Source organism: Nothoprocta perdicaria, unplaced genomic scaffold (genome assembly GCF_003342845.1).
Source record: "Nothoprocta perdicaria isolate Ctin4 unplaced genomic scaffold, notPer1 scaffold_83, whole genome shotgun sequence".
Lineage (NCBI taxonomy): Eukaryota > Metazoa > Chordata > Aves > Tinamiformes > Tinamidae > Nothoprocta > Nothoprocta perdicaria.
In genome coordinates this window covers 2,682,173-2,702,250 of record NW_020456121.1, presented here as the reverse complement: position 1 = coordinate 2,702,250, position 20,078 = coordinate 2,682,173, and the positions used below count along the sequence as shown (strand labels likewise).

General features: G+C 38.3%; 1 protein-coding gene across 3 annotated transcripts in view; it reads right to left on the bottom strand.

Moving 5' to 3' along the window:
- LNPK (lunapark, ER junction formation factor) overlaps positions 1 to 18,656 on the bottom strand; it is a 31,781-nt gene extending 13,125 nt beyond the window's left edge. Inside the window, exons 1-8 of one of the 3 annotated variants that reach the window (XM_026052074.1) lie at positions 18,614 to 18,656; positions 14,965 to 15,048; positions 13,675 to 13,719; positions 12,383 to 12,570; positions 8,518 to 8,576; positions 5,294 to 5,334; positions 557 to 637; positions 409 to 460 (exon numbers count right to left, since the gene is read on the bottom strand). In XM_026052074.1, the coding sequence (XP_025907859.1) occupies positions 409 to 460; positions 557 to 637; positions 5,294 to 5,334; positions 8,518 to 8,576; positions 12,383 to 12,570; positions 13,675 to 13,719; positions 14,965 to 14,991 (493 nt within the window). In that variant the 5' untranslated portion in view covers positions 14,992 to 15,048; positions 18,614 to 18,656. The remainder of the gene's footprint in view (positions 1 to 408; positions 461 to 556; positions 638 to 5,293; positions 5,335 to 8,517; positions 8,577 to 12,382; positions 12,571 to 13,674; positions 13,720 to 14,964; positions 15,049 to 18,613) is intronic. The other 2 variants (XM_026052076.1, XM_026052075.1) reach the window with 2 other exon arrangements.
- Positions 18,657 to 20,078: the final 1,422 nt, after the last annotated feature.

The window sequence follows — 20,078 nt, the reverse complement described above, 5'->3', positions numbered from 1 at the left end:
TCAGGTACATAAGAATAGTTTAAATGCTGCATTAGGAAACGTCTAACTAGACAAAATCAGTAACAATTGAAAAGCTAAACCAACAAACATTACATAGTATTTCTGACAGCTATTCAGTATTCTAGAAAAATTTGAAGTAGATACTCAGCAGGCTGCAAGGATTTCATTCTCTACGCATCAGCATCAAGCAGCATTTAGTATTCAACTAGGTGGAATAGCATTAGCCTTTACTAATTGATACATTATTTGAAAAATAAAGAACACTAATGGGTATAATCTAATAAACAGGCTACTAACCCTAAAAACGGTTATCAATCTAAAAAATTTATCAGAGAGACTTCTACAGCAGGTATTACTATGAAAGATGAGTATCTATGCTAAAGAGCAGACGTTTTACAGGGCTATTACCTTGCCCAGGTCTGGGGGTTGCAGATGTTCCAGCAGATGGGAGTTCAGCCTCCTGTCAATTAATTATAAATTACATCATGTGAATGCTTAGCTCCGTGGTACCTTTCATATYAAGGCAGCTTCAATACTAAGATTTGCAATGCGATACCTTTGCATTTGATTCTGGATCAAACCTTTCAAGGATTAATTTTGCAGTCTTGTAAGTCTCCTTCTCCATTACCTCTTCAAGCTGGAAACACAAAGTCCCACATGTCAAAACAATTCTTCAAAATATCCCTCCATTATCACCTCCCATTCCTGGTAACAAAATTCCCACATTTGAAGATCATAAAAGGAACCAGTACCATGCTCAAATACCTTCAGATTTGCTGTATTCAAAGGAAATGAAATTTTGCTTTTAAGAAGTTGCTAGTCTTTAATGGGCTAGTATTTAACGGCTTTATTGCAAGGAAACACCAAATATTGCTAATTGTTTACATATAATGAGCAGAATAATTACATGCACCAACTTCAATAATGGAATGTGCAAAAATCTATCAGCCATCATTATTGGAAGTTATTAGACATGACAAGCGAATGACAGGCAATTCCTTAGATTTATTTCCTCATAGCACTTAATGCTATTAATTTAAAGRAGGTCGTTAGCCAAGTGCTTTACAGAATAAAGTCTCTGTGCCAGTTAACTGCTGTCAGCATCGATTTTAGATTATTTATTAGCAGAAGCAATTAGCTTGCTGCAAATACTGTGAAAACTCACTAATAAGAGAAGAGCTACAGAATTCGCTCAATGACTCTAAAGGCTGGATCTCCATCTTTACAGTGAATCTAACTGCTTTTCAGAAAAAGCGAACATGTTAAGAATTTAAACAAAAAATTCACCAGGAACTACGCATGCTTTAGCAAGTATAATTAAAGCACTTCATTATTACAGCGTTACTTACAATGCACTCAAGTGGCTTTATAGCTAATACATGGACTTAATTAAAAAATAATCACAAGTGGCTCGTAGGCAACATCAGAAGAATCTTATCTTTAAAACACAAATAGCTGAAGTTATGACAAATAGTTAGCATGTATTGTACAATAGCTTAAGGAGACCTCTTCCCCTCCTCAATATGCTGACTAATGGCCACACTCACATACAGTTAAAAAGTCTGGGGCGGCTGTTGGCATAAACAGTGAAACAAAAAAGGTCAGTGGGCAAAGAATTAAGTTCTCTCAAATTCATTAATCATTGCTATACAAGAAACAATGTACAATAACATAACTTTTAGGTCATTATTTTGCAAATGACAAACTAAGATATCAACCACTCCGCGCAATATAGATATTGTAGTGTTTTCACCTCTACATAAATCTTAGAGTGCAAATAAAATTCATTCCAGCTAATAGATTTGCAGTATCCATTTAATATCTCACTCACAACCGCTGAAGGCAAGAGACTGGCTGCTAATTTAGGCCAGAAGAAAGAAGGGAGTAGATACAGAAATAAGTATCAATTTCCTAAACTTGTACGTCAGTAGGACTTTGAATTTCACCCATTAACTTCATAAAAATTGCCACAATGTGTAATAAGATCAGAATTAAGGGTTTAACATGGGGAAAATAACATTTATTACTCATAGGAGTGGTAGATAACCCTCAACATTGAGGGGTCAGTGTTGAAAACGAGTAGCAAAATCTTGCCTCAAATCAAAGTGATAGCCTCGAGTTTTAGAAARAGAAAAAAGAAATTTCAATTCCTTAACACTATCTATATAAAATCTATATTACTTTGAAATTGAAAAAAATTCTCATCACATGATTCAGATTTCACTCTGACACTTTTAAGTTGCTCATATTTTGAAATTCATACATAGCTTCATAATCCTAGGAAAGTTGAATCTGAGTAACAGCGGTAAAACTGAGCTGTTACAAACTTGAGATTACAGAAACTTAAAATTTCTGTAAGCAAGTTCTATTCTCGTGTTCCACTTCTACAATATATTTTTCTAGAAATAATCAAAAATTGGCTGAMAACATCATATTATAAGGAAACAAGTACGCTGCAGACCTTACACATTTCTGAATATGCCAATAGAGATATTTGGAAAAAAGGCTCAAGTATGTGTAAATCTAAATATTATCCAATTTGCACAGCAGGAGCTTGCCTGTGCACTGCCACAGCAAGCTCATTTACACATGCAAATCCACACACTGGCTCCAGGATCATTTGCCAAACCTACAGATGTAGCCCCAGTCCAGGTTAACTGGCTGAGCACTGGCTCAGTAACAGAACTGTTCACATTCACTTTTCTCTCAGTTCCAAAGTTTTTCCCACAAAAATGCTTCCTACTGTCTGCCACGGGCTAATTCACAGTCTATTATTATGAACCTGAAGCGCACAGTAACCAGGTTCACAAGTGAAGTCTCTGTGACTGCTAATACCACCCTAATCAGGGATTTACAACTATTTGGAACTGACCACATCTTAATCAAGAAATGTACTTGTCTTCCACATTTTCTCCTATGAATAATTGCCTGGATGGCCGCCTTTCCAACTGGCAAGCCAGCAGAATTCTTGCAGCAACTACTTCACTTGCCTATATTGAGGAGTAACACGAGCAGTATATGCTGAGCTTCTCGCAATGCAACTTAGCAACTGGAAATCTGAAGTGTTGGCACAGTGCAGACGGTTTGTGCTTCATATTACTGCATGTGTTTCCAAAACCACTTAGTGCATGAAACCCCACCACAGAGCTATTTCTTTGTGTTCACATAAGGCTACAAAAATAGTTTCAGGCTACCATACATGTGAGCATAAATAGTAAGGATACCTTAAGACGGGAAATAAACTATTTAACCAACAAAAGTGAATTCAAGGAATATCTTAATCTCATATTTTGGCAAAAAGATGAAAATTATTTTTCAGTAAACACTGGAATTATACAAATACCACCACTTCCAAGCATTTCTCATACGGAGAAGACTAGGCTTGTGAGATGGCTAATCCTTAAAAGAATCTTTGCCATATATGGAAAGTTCTCAAATAACTGATGTTTTCTTTGCCTAAATTCATTAAAAAATAATTCTATTAGCAAACTTTGCATGCTGCTTTTAAGACAACACCAAGGCAAACAGCCTTGAAATCAGACAYTGCTTTTCTTGGGAAACAAACAGATAAAAACATCAGTAAGTCTTACTTGAAATGGCTGGAAAGTCTGTCCCAGCCAAATACTCCTTTCATACTACAACCAAACGGCTGAGCAAAAGTCAGCAAAGTTTAGTATCAGCAAAGTAATTGCTATGTTGTCCTAGCAACTTTGCCATCAAACCAATTATCCCATCTTTTTAAGACTGCCACTTCAGATGAAGTCTCCACCAACTCCCACCTGTAAAAGCTTAATATGTCCTGTATCCTCGCTTTAATGTACATAAACCTTCAAACTTGCTGCTCTATGCACATTCAGATGTAAGAGCTGACATCCTCATTAGCTGATGGAGAACTCCAGGGGCCAAAACAGCAGCCAAGCAATCATGCACACAACCAGTATTTCCTTTGTAATTACAGAGAAGTAATGCAATAGAGAAGCACTTGGCACTCTGATTCACTAACTAGGAATCTAGTACTGYAGAGTCTCCATTCTGTAGAGAAAAAGCCTAACTCAAAATATACTATAAACAATATTAAGGGGCATTTCATGCTGAAGTATCTATGTTTTTATTGTCAAGTGTTTTACCTACAGTAAACCCACATGACTGTGGTATCAAAGACTGAAGCTTTTTAAGCGAACTGAAGGTTCTATTAAGCAACCGACTGCACAAGCAGCACCAGGGTACATCCAGCAGGCAGAGCTCCCTCCACTATTCACACTTTCCAGCATACACACAAGGTCACTGAGGAAAAGCTGGAGTGCATGGTTACAGGTTGTTTTTATATCTACATCTTAAYAGTGACAAAAGTGAAAGATCACTCCTCCCCCCTCCTCATGGCTGTTTATTAAGGACTTTTTTGAAACCTTTTGGGCACCTGTTCTCCTCGATTTTCCTGTTAATTTAACCACCTTGGCAAACAGTCCAGAAGGAATGAGGTGACTACTTCAGCATACTCCAACAATAAAGCCTTATAATTCAACTTTCGGAGTATTTTTAATTATATCTCTAGTGTAAGGTAGGAGATAATGCCAAAAGCATGAGCAAAAACAGATTTCTTCCATACTTTATGACTAACTAGACATGAAACAGCTATCAGTCTTACGAACTTTCCAGAGAACGTAAGTTATCATCAGACTTGGAATCTTTTCCTTTCAAAATCCATCTTACTGAGATCAGGTGTTGAAGCAAAGACCTGGCATAGACCAGTCTTGTACTGTTAACTCACTCACACAGCTCAAAATAGACGAGCTAAAGGAAAGGGACAGTATAAGACACAGAAGATAAATTTAAGAGGAAAGAACATAACAGAAGTAACAGTCAATAAAAAAGGGAAATTAACATTATTGCAATGAGGTATCAAATAATCTACTATTTAATGTGAAACACAATACAAAAGGTAAAGTTACTATTAAAAATAAATCAGTGTAATAACCAATAATTTTTAAAACCCTAAAGTAAGAGAATTAGTCAGCTATGAGAGGGTTAAAGCACACATTTTTCACTTTCAGGTTAAACAGACTAACAGGTGCAACAGCAGTAAAATACCAACTTATTCCCCCACACAAGCAGAACTTTGCATTTTTTGCTTAGGGAAAACCTTGTGCTGTACATGAAAACATACCATAAAGGAATGGTAACAGTTTCCCCTCCCTTCAGATCTTCATCTATATATTAGAATTAATACCAATTTATACAGATGCAGAAAACACTCAAGCAGACAATAATAAGCCTTACTTGAAGTTTTACTTACTATTTTTTTCTTTTGAGATTTTAAGTCTTCCAATGCATCATCTATAAAAGAAATATGCATTACATTCACATCAGGAGAGAATTTCAGCACATACTCTGAACATCAGTCTTGCCCTGTGAGATCACGTTATACACTGCCCACAAGCACTCCAAGCTCTGTGTATAGCAACTACAGTTTTACATGAAAGTAAATCATCTTAAATCCTGAAGCTGCTTACAAGTTACAGTTCAGTACTATCACTTTACAGTTGCTGCTATTAAAAAGTTTTATGTATTACTTCTTCATTAAGCAAGCCAATTCTGGCTAGGGCACGGCTTTGAACTACAATAAAACTAGTAAAACATCAAAAATACACTTCATCTCATGAGTCAGACTAGAGAAAAAGCCTGAGGTCTGTTTTAATATATCTGAGTAACAGATTTACTGACTTAAATATTCAACATAAGCCTCTTACACACTAGTTCCAAATGTTAATTGTCAATTCTAAGTCAATTCTAGTCAATGTCAATTCTAAGTTTCAAATCTAAAGCTGTATTCCACTCTTCCAATACTTTCAGAGCACACCAAAACTCTCATTTTATAAGCTATTAGAGGGTCAYTTCACTGTTAAAGATAAGGGGGATTGCTATAACGAGTAGCCACAGGATCTAAGTTCATCTCTAAAAGGAARGGAAGAAAAAGTCAAATGCTTTGGAGATTCTCCTGTAAATAATGTTAGGAGCTTGGCACTCACTGTAATAAGCGATCATCTAATTCAGAAGATATTCTCTTGATATCATCAGCTCTCTACCCCCTTCACAGCAAAAGTTTAASAGGAGTTTTAAAGAGGAAAGGAGTAGGAGCACTACTGGACACTAGCAGTTCTTTTTTTTTAATCCAACTTTGAGATGGTTTCCCTCACCCAGTAAAACCATAAAACTACAAGAAACAGTAATGGGGAAAAAAGCAAATTAATTAATCAAATTAAATAAGGAAATCTACATGATTAGAGTATTAAATTACTTCAGAAACAACACGAATAAAGGAACATGTACCTGTTTGTACTTTTAAAGTCACCTATAAATCTGCTTTGGTACAACAAACCATTTTATTAAGTGTATATCATATTAAAACTGGATACACATGTAATTCAAAATAGGATGCTGAACAAGATTTATTTTGCACTGGGCTGGACCACAGAGGATTGACACTTCCAGGGATTATGGATCTTCAAATTAAAAAAATTAGGCATCCTCCAACTCCTTTGAATCTGACATTTACATTGGAATACTGCCTCTCTGGAATCTCAACCCAGATTAACACCTTGAAATGCACCTCAGTGTGGTAGGGCATCATGCAGCCAGACAAGYAGCATACACAACCACAGAACGGTTGAGGGTGGAAGGGACCTGTAGAGATCATCYAGTCCAACCCCCTGCTCTAGCATCCGGCCGGCTCYTAGTAGTTCTTACGAATGAGAAGTTGCATTTAGTACAAAAATGCCTAAAAAAATATAACTCCCCACAAGCCAAGACAATCAGTTTAAAGTGCAGGCAGTTGTTTCTGATCATCAAACTCCTGCTTTCAACAAAAAACTCATGAATCAAATGTCCCTTCAGAAGTGGCCAAATGGCGATTACTGCAAATTATTCTCAACAATAATCTTAATATTATTCTTGATTAAATTCACTCATCTTAATTAAAATCACTAAAGAAAAAAATTCATAGCAGTGTGCTAAATAAGCAGAAGCTACCTCCTTCACTGTCCCACACTTTGAGGTAGATTAGAACACAGCTTCCTTAACTGGCCTATGTGACTGCTTTTAAAAAAAAATAGGAAACTCAGTCTTCCAAAATCACCCATACAGAGCTTCACTTTCCTTAGTTCAGAGCACAGTCCCCAAGAATTGTGTAGTTATTCACAGACCTTTACAGTATTAATTATTTTCAGTGACTCCAAATATATTGGATTAATCTAACCCAGAATGAAAGATAAGCTTCAAGCTACTGCACTGGCAGTTCCCCATCTCACCTTGACCTTCTGCTTTACTGCTCTAACTTGGGTATTGTGAGTTTGATTTCTCCYTTCCCCAATATGGGACTTACATCTCTGAATGCAAACACTTCCTTCTTACCCAATTTCCAGAATAATACAGAGCATTCCTTCGGGAATGTTCCAAAGTGAATTAAAGCCCTTTCAACCCTTTACAAACAGGTTCAACAAAAAAAGACTAGACTTGCTTGTACGCTAGAAATTGCAGTAAATGTCTAAAGTGAACTAGAAAAACTTACACACTTTTCCCCCTATCTAGTCATGAAATGCAAATACACACTCATCCTTAGAAAAGAATCTCTTTTCTAGGAGATTCTAGATTCTAGTCACCATATAATACTTAGAATTGTATGTATAAATAAAACAGCCAATCTCCTATGCCTACATAAGTAAATATTAAATTTTAGAATTGCAGAAGTGATGTTAAACTCATAAGCTGGCATGATTTAAATACATCATGTTCTTCTGCCAGTCATAAAATTGGGTGCATTAAGGTTTTTTGTGTTTTTGTATATCACAATATATTCTTATAGGCTAGACTGTTTTCAAAGAAAGTCACAAATGAAACAAATACTGCACACTAGTGCCATGAATACAGTGTTTAAATTTTGCATTATAAACTATATTTCCTTTAACAGCTCCTAAACTATCTTTGAACATTCTGCATTAGCTTTTTTGTAGTTACGTCACACCCCATTTTCATCAACTCCCCAAGTCACACTAAAACACACCCTTTTATCCCTCCTCTTCACTCATATAGTAATACAAACATCCCTTAAAGAATCTTCGGTCTCACRCTATAAATCTCTTCCTATATATAATGGATTAAGGTGATAGAATCATTGCTAAGTGCAATTACTGAATGACTGCTATTGCTACTATTTATATCTCTTTTCCCTCATTTCTATATCTCCACTACATTTTATTCTATCACATTTTAAAGCATCCCAGCCAGAAAGCTATTGTGATTTTACGGTGAAGCAAAGAGACAAGTTAAACAGCTTCCTTCACATTCACTCATGAACCATATGCGTGATAGAAAAACAACAGTTCAGCTAAAGCTAAACATTTTAGTATTAACCAAAAGGCTACTCTTCTCCTGGAAGCCATATTATTCAAAATATTTACATTTTCATAGAAAGTCTTATTCCCAAATATTTCCATACACTAAAAAAACTGAAGAAATACTTACTATTCCTTTCTGTCCTTTTGGAAAAGAAAAAAATGAGCAGTGTTCTTATAAACCAGATTCTTTAAAACAGAAAGAAGAGTTAATTAAATTAATTAAAATATATTACAGTAATCATTTCTTAAGTCATTTAGGAAGCAGGATAGTTCATGTAAGAGACTTACCAGATGAGATTTAACTTTACAAATGCAAAGAATAAATCTTTATGCTAATACTAAGTAGAAAGCTATAAATAAAATTAGTATTATGACCACACTGATGCATCTAAAAAATCCTACTGTTTCTATTAAAATATAAGAAGATATTACTACTGTGGGTAGAAACGTTAAGAAAGCGKCAGCAGTAACATGATGGATTGTTAAACCTTCCTTACTAATATGTTTCAAAGTCAAGTAGARGCAAACATCAAACAGCAGGAGCAGAAAACGCTGCAAACTTCAGAATCACAGGACTGATATTAGAAGGGACCTTTAATGATCATCTAGCCCTCTCCCTTCTGTTCAAACAGGCTTGTACAGAGCAAGCTGCCCGGTACCATATCAAGGCAGCTTCTTCGTATCTCCAAGGATAGAGCTTCTCATGTTTCAGTCTGTGCCTACTGCCTCTCATCCCGTCCTTGGGCAGCAAGTCTGGCCCCCTCCCTCCAGATACTGATGCACATTGTCAGGATTCCCCCCTCACTCTTCTCTTCAGGATAAGCAGCCTCAGCCTTTTCTCATAGCAGAGATGTTTTAGGCCCTAACTTTGAAAAGGAGAAACAATAAGACCTTAAAATAGATCATTATTGATAACTATCTGATTACTTGCTATGCTTCAAATTGTTAAAAGGGATGTTTATTGGAAACTTAAAATTGAAGAGTGTACAAATGGTTGAAAAGTACTTAGTCACTACCTCTTATTATATAGATAATAAAAGTTAACCAAAAATCTAAACTTATCACCTAAGGCTCAAAATTAAGACCCAGGAGGTTTGAGGCAAGAATTCAGTAACAACAAAAGCTAAGAGACAGCACAAGCRCTCGGTTAACTCCTCCAAGCAGAGCTAACTGTCCCAAATCTTGTCTATTTTAGAGCTTTGAATCCAGATGGGTTTAGCTGTATTTCAGCAGGCTTCGAGACAATGAAGCAGTTTTTTATGTTACTAAAACAACATCTGATTTATGCCCATTTTCATTTGGAAGGTCTCTCTGCAACCATCAGGACATAATTTCTTTAAAAGCTTAGAACTGTGTAAAATTAAGTTGATGTTTTTCCTGGTAAATTAAGGAGCYTAAGTCAAGCAGCAAATCTCATACTTCACTCCCTCCAAGGATGTTAGGCAAAATCCTCCTAGTACCGAGCACTATATTAAAAGTAAAAGTGAAGGTACAGTAGAAATGAAGGTAAAAATAAATCCTAAAATCCTAAAGGCTAGAAATGTTCTCTTAATAACAGCTAGAGTCATAAAGCAAGCAAAATGCTATCAAGGTTTTAAATAAACTGACTGATTTGTGTTTTGCCGTCTTCTGCATTCATATAAAATTCAGTTCCAAATGCTTTCACAAGGTAAAAKGACCCAAGTCAGTCAAGTTAGTCAGGAAAACTGGAAGGTAAAGTAACCAATCCCAAATCTGATTAACAGAGAAAAATTTAACTTCCTCCCCACTCTCAAACTATTAACACATAACTTTTARGAATACGACTGGCTTGGCCCACTTATATAGCATAAGGAGCAACTCTCTCAAAAAACAATAGGAGTAAATGCTTATAGAGTTTGAATTGTGTTTAAGAATATGCTAAATGGGCAAAAACATTTTTTTCCTGTATTATGTATATTTAATAAAGGCAAAAGTCTTCCCCTACCTAATCTGCATTTCACAGTAAACAGACATCTAGTCCAATTTCACAAAGTAAACTTCTGATTTCTTCTGTAAAAACTTGGATGCAAGTTTAATTGCAGGCTATTTCAGATCAGTGTTATAAGTTTAAAATTTAACTGAGAATTAAAATGAAACAGATAAAATAGTTCACATTTGAACTGGTCATCTTCAAGAGGTACACCATTCTAGCATGTGTTATTCTTCCTAGCATCTCAGATATATAAACATACATTTTTTAAAGTTAACGATACTATACATTTCTAGAATTTAACTTGCTCTACCAACATCAGTAACATGCTCAGACCCTGAGGGAATGACCTAAGGCAGAAATAAGCTGGTGACTGACTGCAGGCTGGAAAAGGCAGACATATTCCAGTTTGATTAGAGCAGGAAAATCTCTAGAGCTAGTACTGGGTGGCACCAGGCTTTCAACATGGAGTCACCTCTTGACCGAGGATGAAGACAAGCTGGCAGCTGCTTGCCATTCATACCTGCCAAAAAAAACTGAAGGGGAATAGCTTAAAAGAAAAATCAGATCAACAGTTGCAAGTCATAAGAGAACCCGAGTGTAATTCTGAATGTTTGCAAGCTGACAACTAACTTGGAACAGTACAGCAACCCAACATTCAAAATACAAAGAACTGGAAAACAATGAGAAGGAAAGTCCAACATAAATAGCACACAGGTGGACTAGAAGTCAACCACCACCCTGAGATAATKCAAAGGTTAATTTCCCTACTAGTCTAACACACAAGTGAAGAGAGGCTAGTGATATTTCCTTTGCTAGACGTTTTCCTTGTTAGCATGAGCAAGTGCTACGTGATAATGACAAAGACGTTCAAACCGCTGTACTTAAGAATTCAATCAATTTATATTGCTCTGTCAAATATTAATYTGAACTTTAACTTCTGTATTAACTGCTTCTAGTGAGGATATTGCTGACTATGTATCAATAACACAGGATTCCATAACAGCAATATATTACTATACTATAAATAACAATAATGACATAAAGAGGATCTTCAGGTGGATCTTGCATGCTATGTCATGCGGGACACTAAACAAGCTTGCAAAGGGTTAAATATTTACACTTCACTCTGCCACTCAAGGCTAAAGCTAACTCTCCACCCCCCACACACACAAAAAAAAATCAAGTTTCACACATATATTGCAGAAATGGAAACAGCTTTTAAGATTTTAATTCCAGCAAATTAGTAAATAAAGACATATATGGAGAGGCTGCTCCACAGACTGCTTCACTTTCCTGGAAAGATCTGGGATTGGGAGCAGGAGAAAGAGGCAGGGAGACAACAAGGAGGTTGAGCGATTTTGTTCCTCCTAAGAAATAAAGTATTTCTTAGAAAACAAGAGCCACTCCTGAGGAAGAGCAGTCTAAGCAGCTCAGTGAAAAGTAGCTGTCAATACTTTCTCTCATTTCCATTGACAAAGTCCTTACACTCAAATTATGATAAGAAATTTTCTGGTTGAAAAGGAATCAGGCATTTTCAAAAAATAACTAATTAGATAAAACTGATTTTCAACATATTTGATGACCTTTCAAACCACTTCTCTGTTAACATTTACCTAATAYCTAAAAGTACAGTTTCTCCATTCATTCTTCTGTTTCTTTCCCATTTTTATATGCTGTATTTTACATACAGACACCACAGCTGTCACTTTCATATTACACTATTACTTTTCCAAAAAAAACAAGATGATGCTATTCTACTTATAATACCTTACAGCTGTTCAAATCCAGGCCATTTTAGGCCTAGTATAATTTTCAGAAGCCGTGAAACTTTGTATGCTAGCACTGATGGTCAGACTTAGTTCTACAGTAAACCCAGGCCTCCAAGAAAGCCTCTGCCCAGCTATTTGAATTTATTTTAAAGAAAACTCAGCAAGTTATGACAACTCAAGGACGACAACAAACTCAAGCCCCTGCTGAGATGTAATTTCCATCTCATTGCAAAGGACAGCAGTTAGGAAAAAAAGTCGTATTTACTTACATCAACGGAAATGCAAAAAATGGAAGTGTCATAATCAACCTCGCTGTCCATTCATCAGGAAGACACCACAAATACACAATTAAACAGGTAATAAGATAAAGAAGCGAGGAGTAAAGGAGTAGCCTTCCAACCCATAGTTTCTGGAGTCTCTGATTTTTTTCTCTAAATTCTTCTAATGTCTGTATTTCCTGCAAATAAATGGGAATTCAAGTGTATTAATTACATTCATTGGTGGCTTTAAGCTGTCCTCAAATGTTTGTTAAAATTAGTCTTCTCATCAGTTTAATAACTGGCAATGGTTGCTCAACAGATAAAGCTTTCGTAGCATAAACTACAGCACAGTGTAAAGGTTACATGTGTCAGTCACAACACAGCACTGCTGGGCAAGTAATATTACAAATTAGCACTTTTCTTTATATAACGATTYAGTAAAATTGAGATGCAGGAGAAAAGCAGCAGCTCCTTTCTGCGTTTATGCAAGTCTGCTACCACAGTACTTTGCAACCTAAAACATCTGCCTCTGTGGTATTTCAGATGTTTCTAATACTTCCCTAGTAACATGCAGAATTGTCAAAAAATTGGCACCTCCAATATATTTTCATTTCAGTATTTCCTCATAACTCAGAATGAAAAACTGAACATCTGAATTATGCTTTTGGCATATTAATAAGTGATCAAGCAATGCCATTCTAAGTTACTATTTTGTTTGCATTTCAAGTGACAACAGACATACTTTTTCCTTTTAATGAAAGTATGAGTATCAACAGTGWATTTCAAAGCAGTTCATCTCCTAGTATAATACAGCAGGTTGTCACAAATTCTGGCTACAATCACAACTGATTATGAAATGGTCTTTTCAGTTATTCTGCCCACGACCTTACRTTAATAAAGCATCCATGTATGTTTAAGTGTTACAATTCTACCTACAGTGGTAATAAGTATCTGTTGAATCAACTTTTGCTTTAGTGATATTTTCTTGGAAATACAAAATAAGACATTAACTGTTATAATTAGATTGTCTAATCAAGCCGAGCTCACATTCATTTCCATTACAGTCCTTCTAAATGCATATTTCAACTATGCTGTGCTAACACTGGTTTCTGTTTTTTAACSGTTAACGGTAAGGGAAATAAAGGTAGCAGTACACCTGAAACTCACTCTWTAGCCCATCCTACCAGAATAATTATCAAAATAATTTAAAGTTCATTGCAGTACTTTACATTTGTATGAAGAATTGCTCGCAAAAGGACATTTTTTGGACAAAAACAAATCACCAAAGAACAAATACATACCTTATCAATTTTTTCTAATACTTCAACGGTAGAAGGCTTTGCCTGCTTACATAGGAAAAAAGAGAGATATTAACCTTAAGAAAATTCATCACCTTGACAGTTACTTCAGCATAACAACTTCATAACAAAAATACACATAAGAGATTAATATATTGTCTACACAAAAACTAATTCTCCTACATTACTGGCCTCTGTCATTACTACTGAATTACCTTCTTTTACAGTTATCTGAAGGTCTCCTACACCACAAARGATAGAAGGCTACAACACACACAGCAAACTTTATCCGGGTAGCAAGTGAGCCAAGGAGAGAACTGATGAGCAGGTGGAATAGGTAAAAAGAGGAGAACAAACCAATAACACCATTATGGAAACTCCATCTTTTTCAACTTCTCATTCCACAAATACACATGTTCTAAACCCCACCCACAGTTGTTCCCTGGTTTCTAAGAAGTACGAAGCTGTTATTTCCCTCATGCTTCGAAACAAATTAGAAATGCACAGCCTGCACTGCATAATAGAGAGACTCCCAGCTTCCACCATGATGCAAAAACTGAAATTTTGCTTAAACTCCTGCTTTTAAAGAAGCCTTGTATAGGAAACTCTCAGATAGYTTTATAATAGGCAAAGGCAAACCTAGGCTGAGTACTCCCACCTGTAACCACTTAAGAGTGGTCACAAACCTCACACCCCATCTGACCTAAGCTTTCCCATAAACTCAGTACACCATTCAATAACACAGAAGGTAATAAAGATAATTAGGAAGGATGTACATTACATATAATATAAAACTACACCCACTAAAATATGTGAAGTTTAAAATAGATGATACTCTCAATGTATCACACTGAATATATCTACTTTCATCTAAAAACACTACCAAGCTTTAAAGTTTACTATAGCTATCCTTATGAGGCAACATGTAGCTATTTAGATTTAGCCAAACCTTACAAAACCATAGTTTCAACTTTAGTCAAACCAGAGTGATATCCATCATTAAAAAAATAAATTAAAAAAAATAATAAATTTAAAAAAAAAGAGCCATCCACTACATAGTTTTGGGTTCTTTTAGAGGACAGGATAGAAATCTTGATCACTGTGTCTCACACTTGCTCAGCTACTGACTTTTAATCAGTATATTTATAGGAAAACCTCATCATTAACATTCAACCACAAAGAACAAACACATAGCTACAAGAATCCTATCAAGCGATTAAGAACAGTATGTCCTAGAAACTCCAGTCTTCTAGACTAACTAAAGGTTATTAGATTGCAACAAGGTTTACTTACCCTCCATCTCGAAATTAATCCACCCATCTTCTATGCCTGGGCAAGTGCTGGTAGATTTAATCAATCTTCCACTACAATTCAGAGCTAGAAGTAAAGCATTAAGTACTTGAGTGTTATCCATAATATATTCCAAGATCAAACAATTTATTGCAATACTTAAAGAAACCAAAAAAATTGCATAAAATCATGGCCTAGTTATCTACTTTTAATTATTCTAAAACATCACCTTCCACTGTATAGCTCCTATTTTATTAAGTCAGTTCATCAGCCATGACATACCCAAAACTCATTTTTGCTTTGGAAACACTTAACCTGAAGGGAGCACTGAGAAGTGGAGCCACAAAACAGCTGTTAAAAGAAAGGCCAAAATCCTGACAAAACCATTTAAGAAAAATATTAAGACAGATTTAAGAAAACGATTTCCAATTAACACCTCAGCTGCTCATAACTTGCAGTGCTTCTTCTCAGCCTACCTGTCATTCCAGATACTTGCCATTAATGTCCCACTCCTCACGATGAGGAGGAGTTCTTCAATAAGCTGCTTCCCTTTAACGCTTTAACCAATAAGAGCTTATGGTGTAGCACTATTATTCTTCATTGGCAAGATTAGTTTCAAGTATACCAATAATAAGAGTTTAAAACCCAGCTACGGAGTCTTCGCTCACGCTGACAGGGGCTCCCCGCACCCAGCACAGAGCGTGGCCACCAGCATATCAAATGGCACCAAAGCAATTCCAGAGATGCAAAAGTAGCTCAAGCTCTGGACAAATGTGGAACCCAGGAACAGCAGTAATTTGATGACCTGAGTCTAGATTCCTGAAATAAAAGCATAATTCCTTCYCATCAGTAGCTGGCTAGAATCAATTAACATTGAACCACAAGAGAACAAAGTATAGCAGAATTTCTCTCAAGTCATTTAATTTACAAAATTTTTACCCAGTGAATGAGTTACCAACTCATAGCAAACTTAACAGAAAATTAATGCTCAATTACAGCATTACTATAACAAACTAGAAACTAGTCTTTTTTCTTTAAAGCCTTAACTCTGTAACTAAATAATAAAACTGGGGGGGGGAGGGGGCACATGCAGGGAGAGAGAAAAAAGCACTGATCTACCTAGAAAGAAAACTAAGATAGACTTGATTATTAGTGTAGTTATTACTTTTGGCCAAAAACAAAAAATCAAGCCCATTTAAATTCAAATTTGTTCCCAAAGTTACCCAAAATTGTCAAAATAAARTAACTTGGTATCAGAGTGTTTGCTAGAACTAATGTGGCCTGGCTACCTCCTCACTTTTTAATAAAGTCGAAGACTTTGGAATCCATAACTAAGATTTTGGAAGTCAAYCCTTAAAGATGGTAAGAAAATCCATATTTGAACTGCCACCAAGGCAAAGCTCACACCAGTCCACTGTAAAACTACCAGCACYAGGACGGTGATCTACAGAAAACAAAAAGCAGTTACCTCTGGGCCTCTGGAATGACTTCTGAAAGTCACTACTACAGTAACTGAGCTCAGTAAGATAGCATTTATTTTCATTATTATTTTTCAAATGCACAACTCTACTGTTCGCTAACCCTGGAAATTTTATACAACTTCCATGTGGCAATTACAGGTMAGATTCTACATGCCAAGTATTGCAGTAGACCCTATCTGAACAAAGAGGCTCTTCACAAATACTTTGAAGAGAGATAGTGTCTTTATTGCAAAATGACATAAASACTACAGCAGTGGCTCTAAATCATCAGGTAAGAAGTCTGTAAGCCTAGCATGAAGTTCACGCWTCCCTTTTGCTTCCCTAACACTGACAATATTGCCAGGAGCAAGGGCAGCTCTCAGTTATGGGCCTGCACACAAGCACATGTGAGCCACGATGCTCCCCTGGCCTTTTCATGTGCTGCTTTCTGGCACCACAGCTTGAGATCCTGCGTGGTGGAGGTGCTAGGAGACAGGTACACCAGAGCCACTGGTGACACTCATCTTCGTCAACAGCACGTGCACTGCAGTACATTATTTCAACATAGCTGGCAAATATCTCAAAGGGAAACAGGCTTGACTAGTGTCACCACACAACTTTACATTAACTGTGACGTTGATGGCTCACATACACTGCATTAAGTTAGTAATGCTACTGAAAGCCTCTCTCAAATTAATGAGTTGAAACTAAATTCACATTCACAGTTTACATAGTGAGCCCTTATTTTTTGCAGATAAAGTTTTTGCCTGCCTCTGTGGAGTACCTCAGTTTTCCTTCTTCCCTCTCTTCCTCCCCATCCTTCAATACAGTCACAACATGTTTCCACCTGCTCACAAGCCAAACTCCCAGTGTTTCTCTCCAGCTCACCTGATCATTCCAAATCCACCCCTCACATCCTACTCTTGATGGCAACGCTATTGCCTCCACAAGCTCTGGCCAACAGTGCTGCCAAATTGTTCTCTGTAAGGCACAGTGACTCGGCCTATTTCCACACACGCTATCACAGATTTAGTAAACGGACACCTGCAACAACTGCTTTGTGGAGCTTTAAAAGGAACAGTAGAAATACTCTAAAAACACAACGTAGAAGCTGCATTATCTGACCAGCTCAAAAGCATCTGACCACCTCACAGCATCTTTTAACCCCGAAAATATGCAGCTCAACAAGTATAATGCAAAGCAAAATTACAGCCAGTAAAAAAAATACAGAGCAGAAAGCTCCTGGATTATGCACACTTTTAAGAGTCATCCACCAATCTTGTCATCTAAGCAGAATAGCTTGACAATATCATTAYACTTTTATCAAGTCACCCAGCGGAGCAGATTGCTTTCTTCAGCTAAAACTATGAGCATTTTGTGTGGCCTGTTGGACTTAGGGTGGATTCTAAACAAAAACACCAGATGCCTCATAAGCAGCCCAAAGCCAAGATGCAAAAGCATGCGGAACATCCCCTAGGTCAGTCCCCTGGCTCCTCACACTGCTTTCAAACATGTTTCAAAATAAAGAGCTTTACACAAAACAGCTCTTCACCACCACATAGCCAAGGCAGCCGAGGCCTGTCTCGCAAAACAGCTCTCCTGTCCTGCAGTCAGTTTCCACGTGAAATCCACCTCTAGCTTCCCGTAACTTACCAACCACAGCAACTCCCTGGGCGACTATGAAATTTCCTTCCCTATAAAAGCCCCAAACAAGCGAGCAGCGCAGGACCAGGACACCATCCACTACCAGCTGGTCCCAGCACCTCTCAGGGAAACCAAGCACCTGATTTTGTTGATTTTTAAACTTCACCTTCACAGAACTCCACAGGAGAGCACCCAAAGACCTTCTGCATTAAAACCCTCAACCAAAAAGATTAACTCAGCTTCCAAAAGTGTCTTTAAGCGATCCACAATGGGATTGGGTACCCCGGGGGGGCCGGACAGGCTCAGCCGGAGCAGCCGCCTGCACGAAGGCCCCGGGGGGATACAGGGGCAGCCGCAGCCTCCCCGGGCCGCGTCCCCTGCCCGGGGCAGCCCGGCCCGCAGCGAGGGGCTGACCCGCGCAGGGCCGCGCCGCGGGCTGGGAGGGAAGGTGCCGCCCACCGGCCCACGAGGAGCCTCAGCCGGGCCGGGCGCCGCTGTCCTGCCGGGGACAGCCGGGCCGGGCTGGGCCGGTTCGGTGCCGCACGTACCTGCCACGGGCCGGGCCGCGCATCCCGCGCCGCCTGCGCCGCCGCCCGCCGCTGGAGGAGGGGCCGCGCCTGCGGCCGCGCTCCCATCAGGCCCCGCGCGGCAGGCGCGGCCAATCCGCGGCGCGCAGGGAGGGGAGGGGCCGCTGGGCGGCGGGGGCGGGGCCGCCGCGCGGGGCGGGCGCGCGGGAACGGCCCAAACGGCTGTAACGGTCGCGTGTTGGGGTGGCCGCGCGCGGAGAACTGCGCTGAGATGGCGGGAGGCTGCGGGATGCGCCCCCATAACTGTCTGTAGCTGGAGCCGCAGTCCCGGATGGGCTTTTAGTTAATTCAAAGCAAAATAATGGCAGTTAGTGCAGAGTCTTTGAATAAACCAGATACTCTGTGAYATCAGTACAGAGATGGGAACTCCCCTTGGAGATGTAGAGTTTTGCTTCCTTTCCACATGCAAGAAGACCCGGTGACTAAGCCCTTCCTCTTTTTCAGGTTTGCCCCACAGATCCACATCTGCTGGCAAACACGCTTGCAGTAATGACTATCCCTCTGCCATGTGGACCCCCTCCCGCCTGTTTTTTTTCCACAGACAAAACACGTCCATAGCACATCCCTCTGATACATAGCACACCCTATGATACTTCTAGTAGTATGTTGCTATGGGGAAGCTGATTTAAACCTTAGACAAAATCCTAGCGTTTATTTATTTAAACCCATGGTCTAGTATGGTATCCATTTAAAATAAACATAGATAGTGGCAGTACCATACGGAAAGACTTTGGGGGAATGCTAGAGCCAACAGCAGCTTCTCCAAGGACTTTCTTTTCCCCAGATTGTCATAAACTTTCTGAAGTCACCAGGAAATTAGCTGCAGGGTTGAATCAGAATTTTGACAGATGATTACAGACCATGTGCGTGACCTTGGGCCTGCAGAACAGATTTTTACGCATTCCTCCTCAATCAGGTTCTAATCACAGCTATACAAATATAAATCTAACTGGTGGTTTTAAAATGTAGTATTAACTACTGATTTTGAACTTTCCATGCAAGTGAGCCTCTCAAGCACAAATTTAGCTAATGCATGTCCCAATACATGTCTGGTAGTTGACAGTAATACCAAGTATGGGATGCTGTATGATAGTATATATATAGATGCATGTTTGTGCCTGAGACCTGCTTTCCCGAGAACATATCCACCAAGGAAGAAATGATGCACTTGTAACTAGCAAGGCCAGTAAGACTGAATAGTAACTCAAATCAGTCAGAATAAAAAGTTCATTARTTTAGTTCAAAACTGCCCCCTTGAATATTTGAAACCCTAAATAAATTCTATGTGAAATCCTTCCTTTTCAGTTGGACTGGTGCTTAACTTGAATCTAACAGCAGTGTAGTCTCCACAGTTTTTCCCCTTGGGATCGTAATTCACACTTCTAGTCCTTCCATAAGCAAAACATAAGTCATTAATAAACTTCAT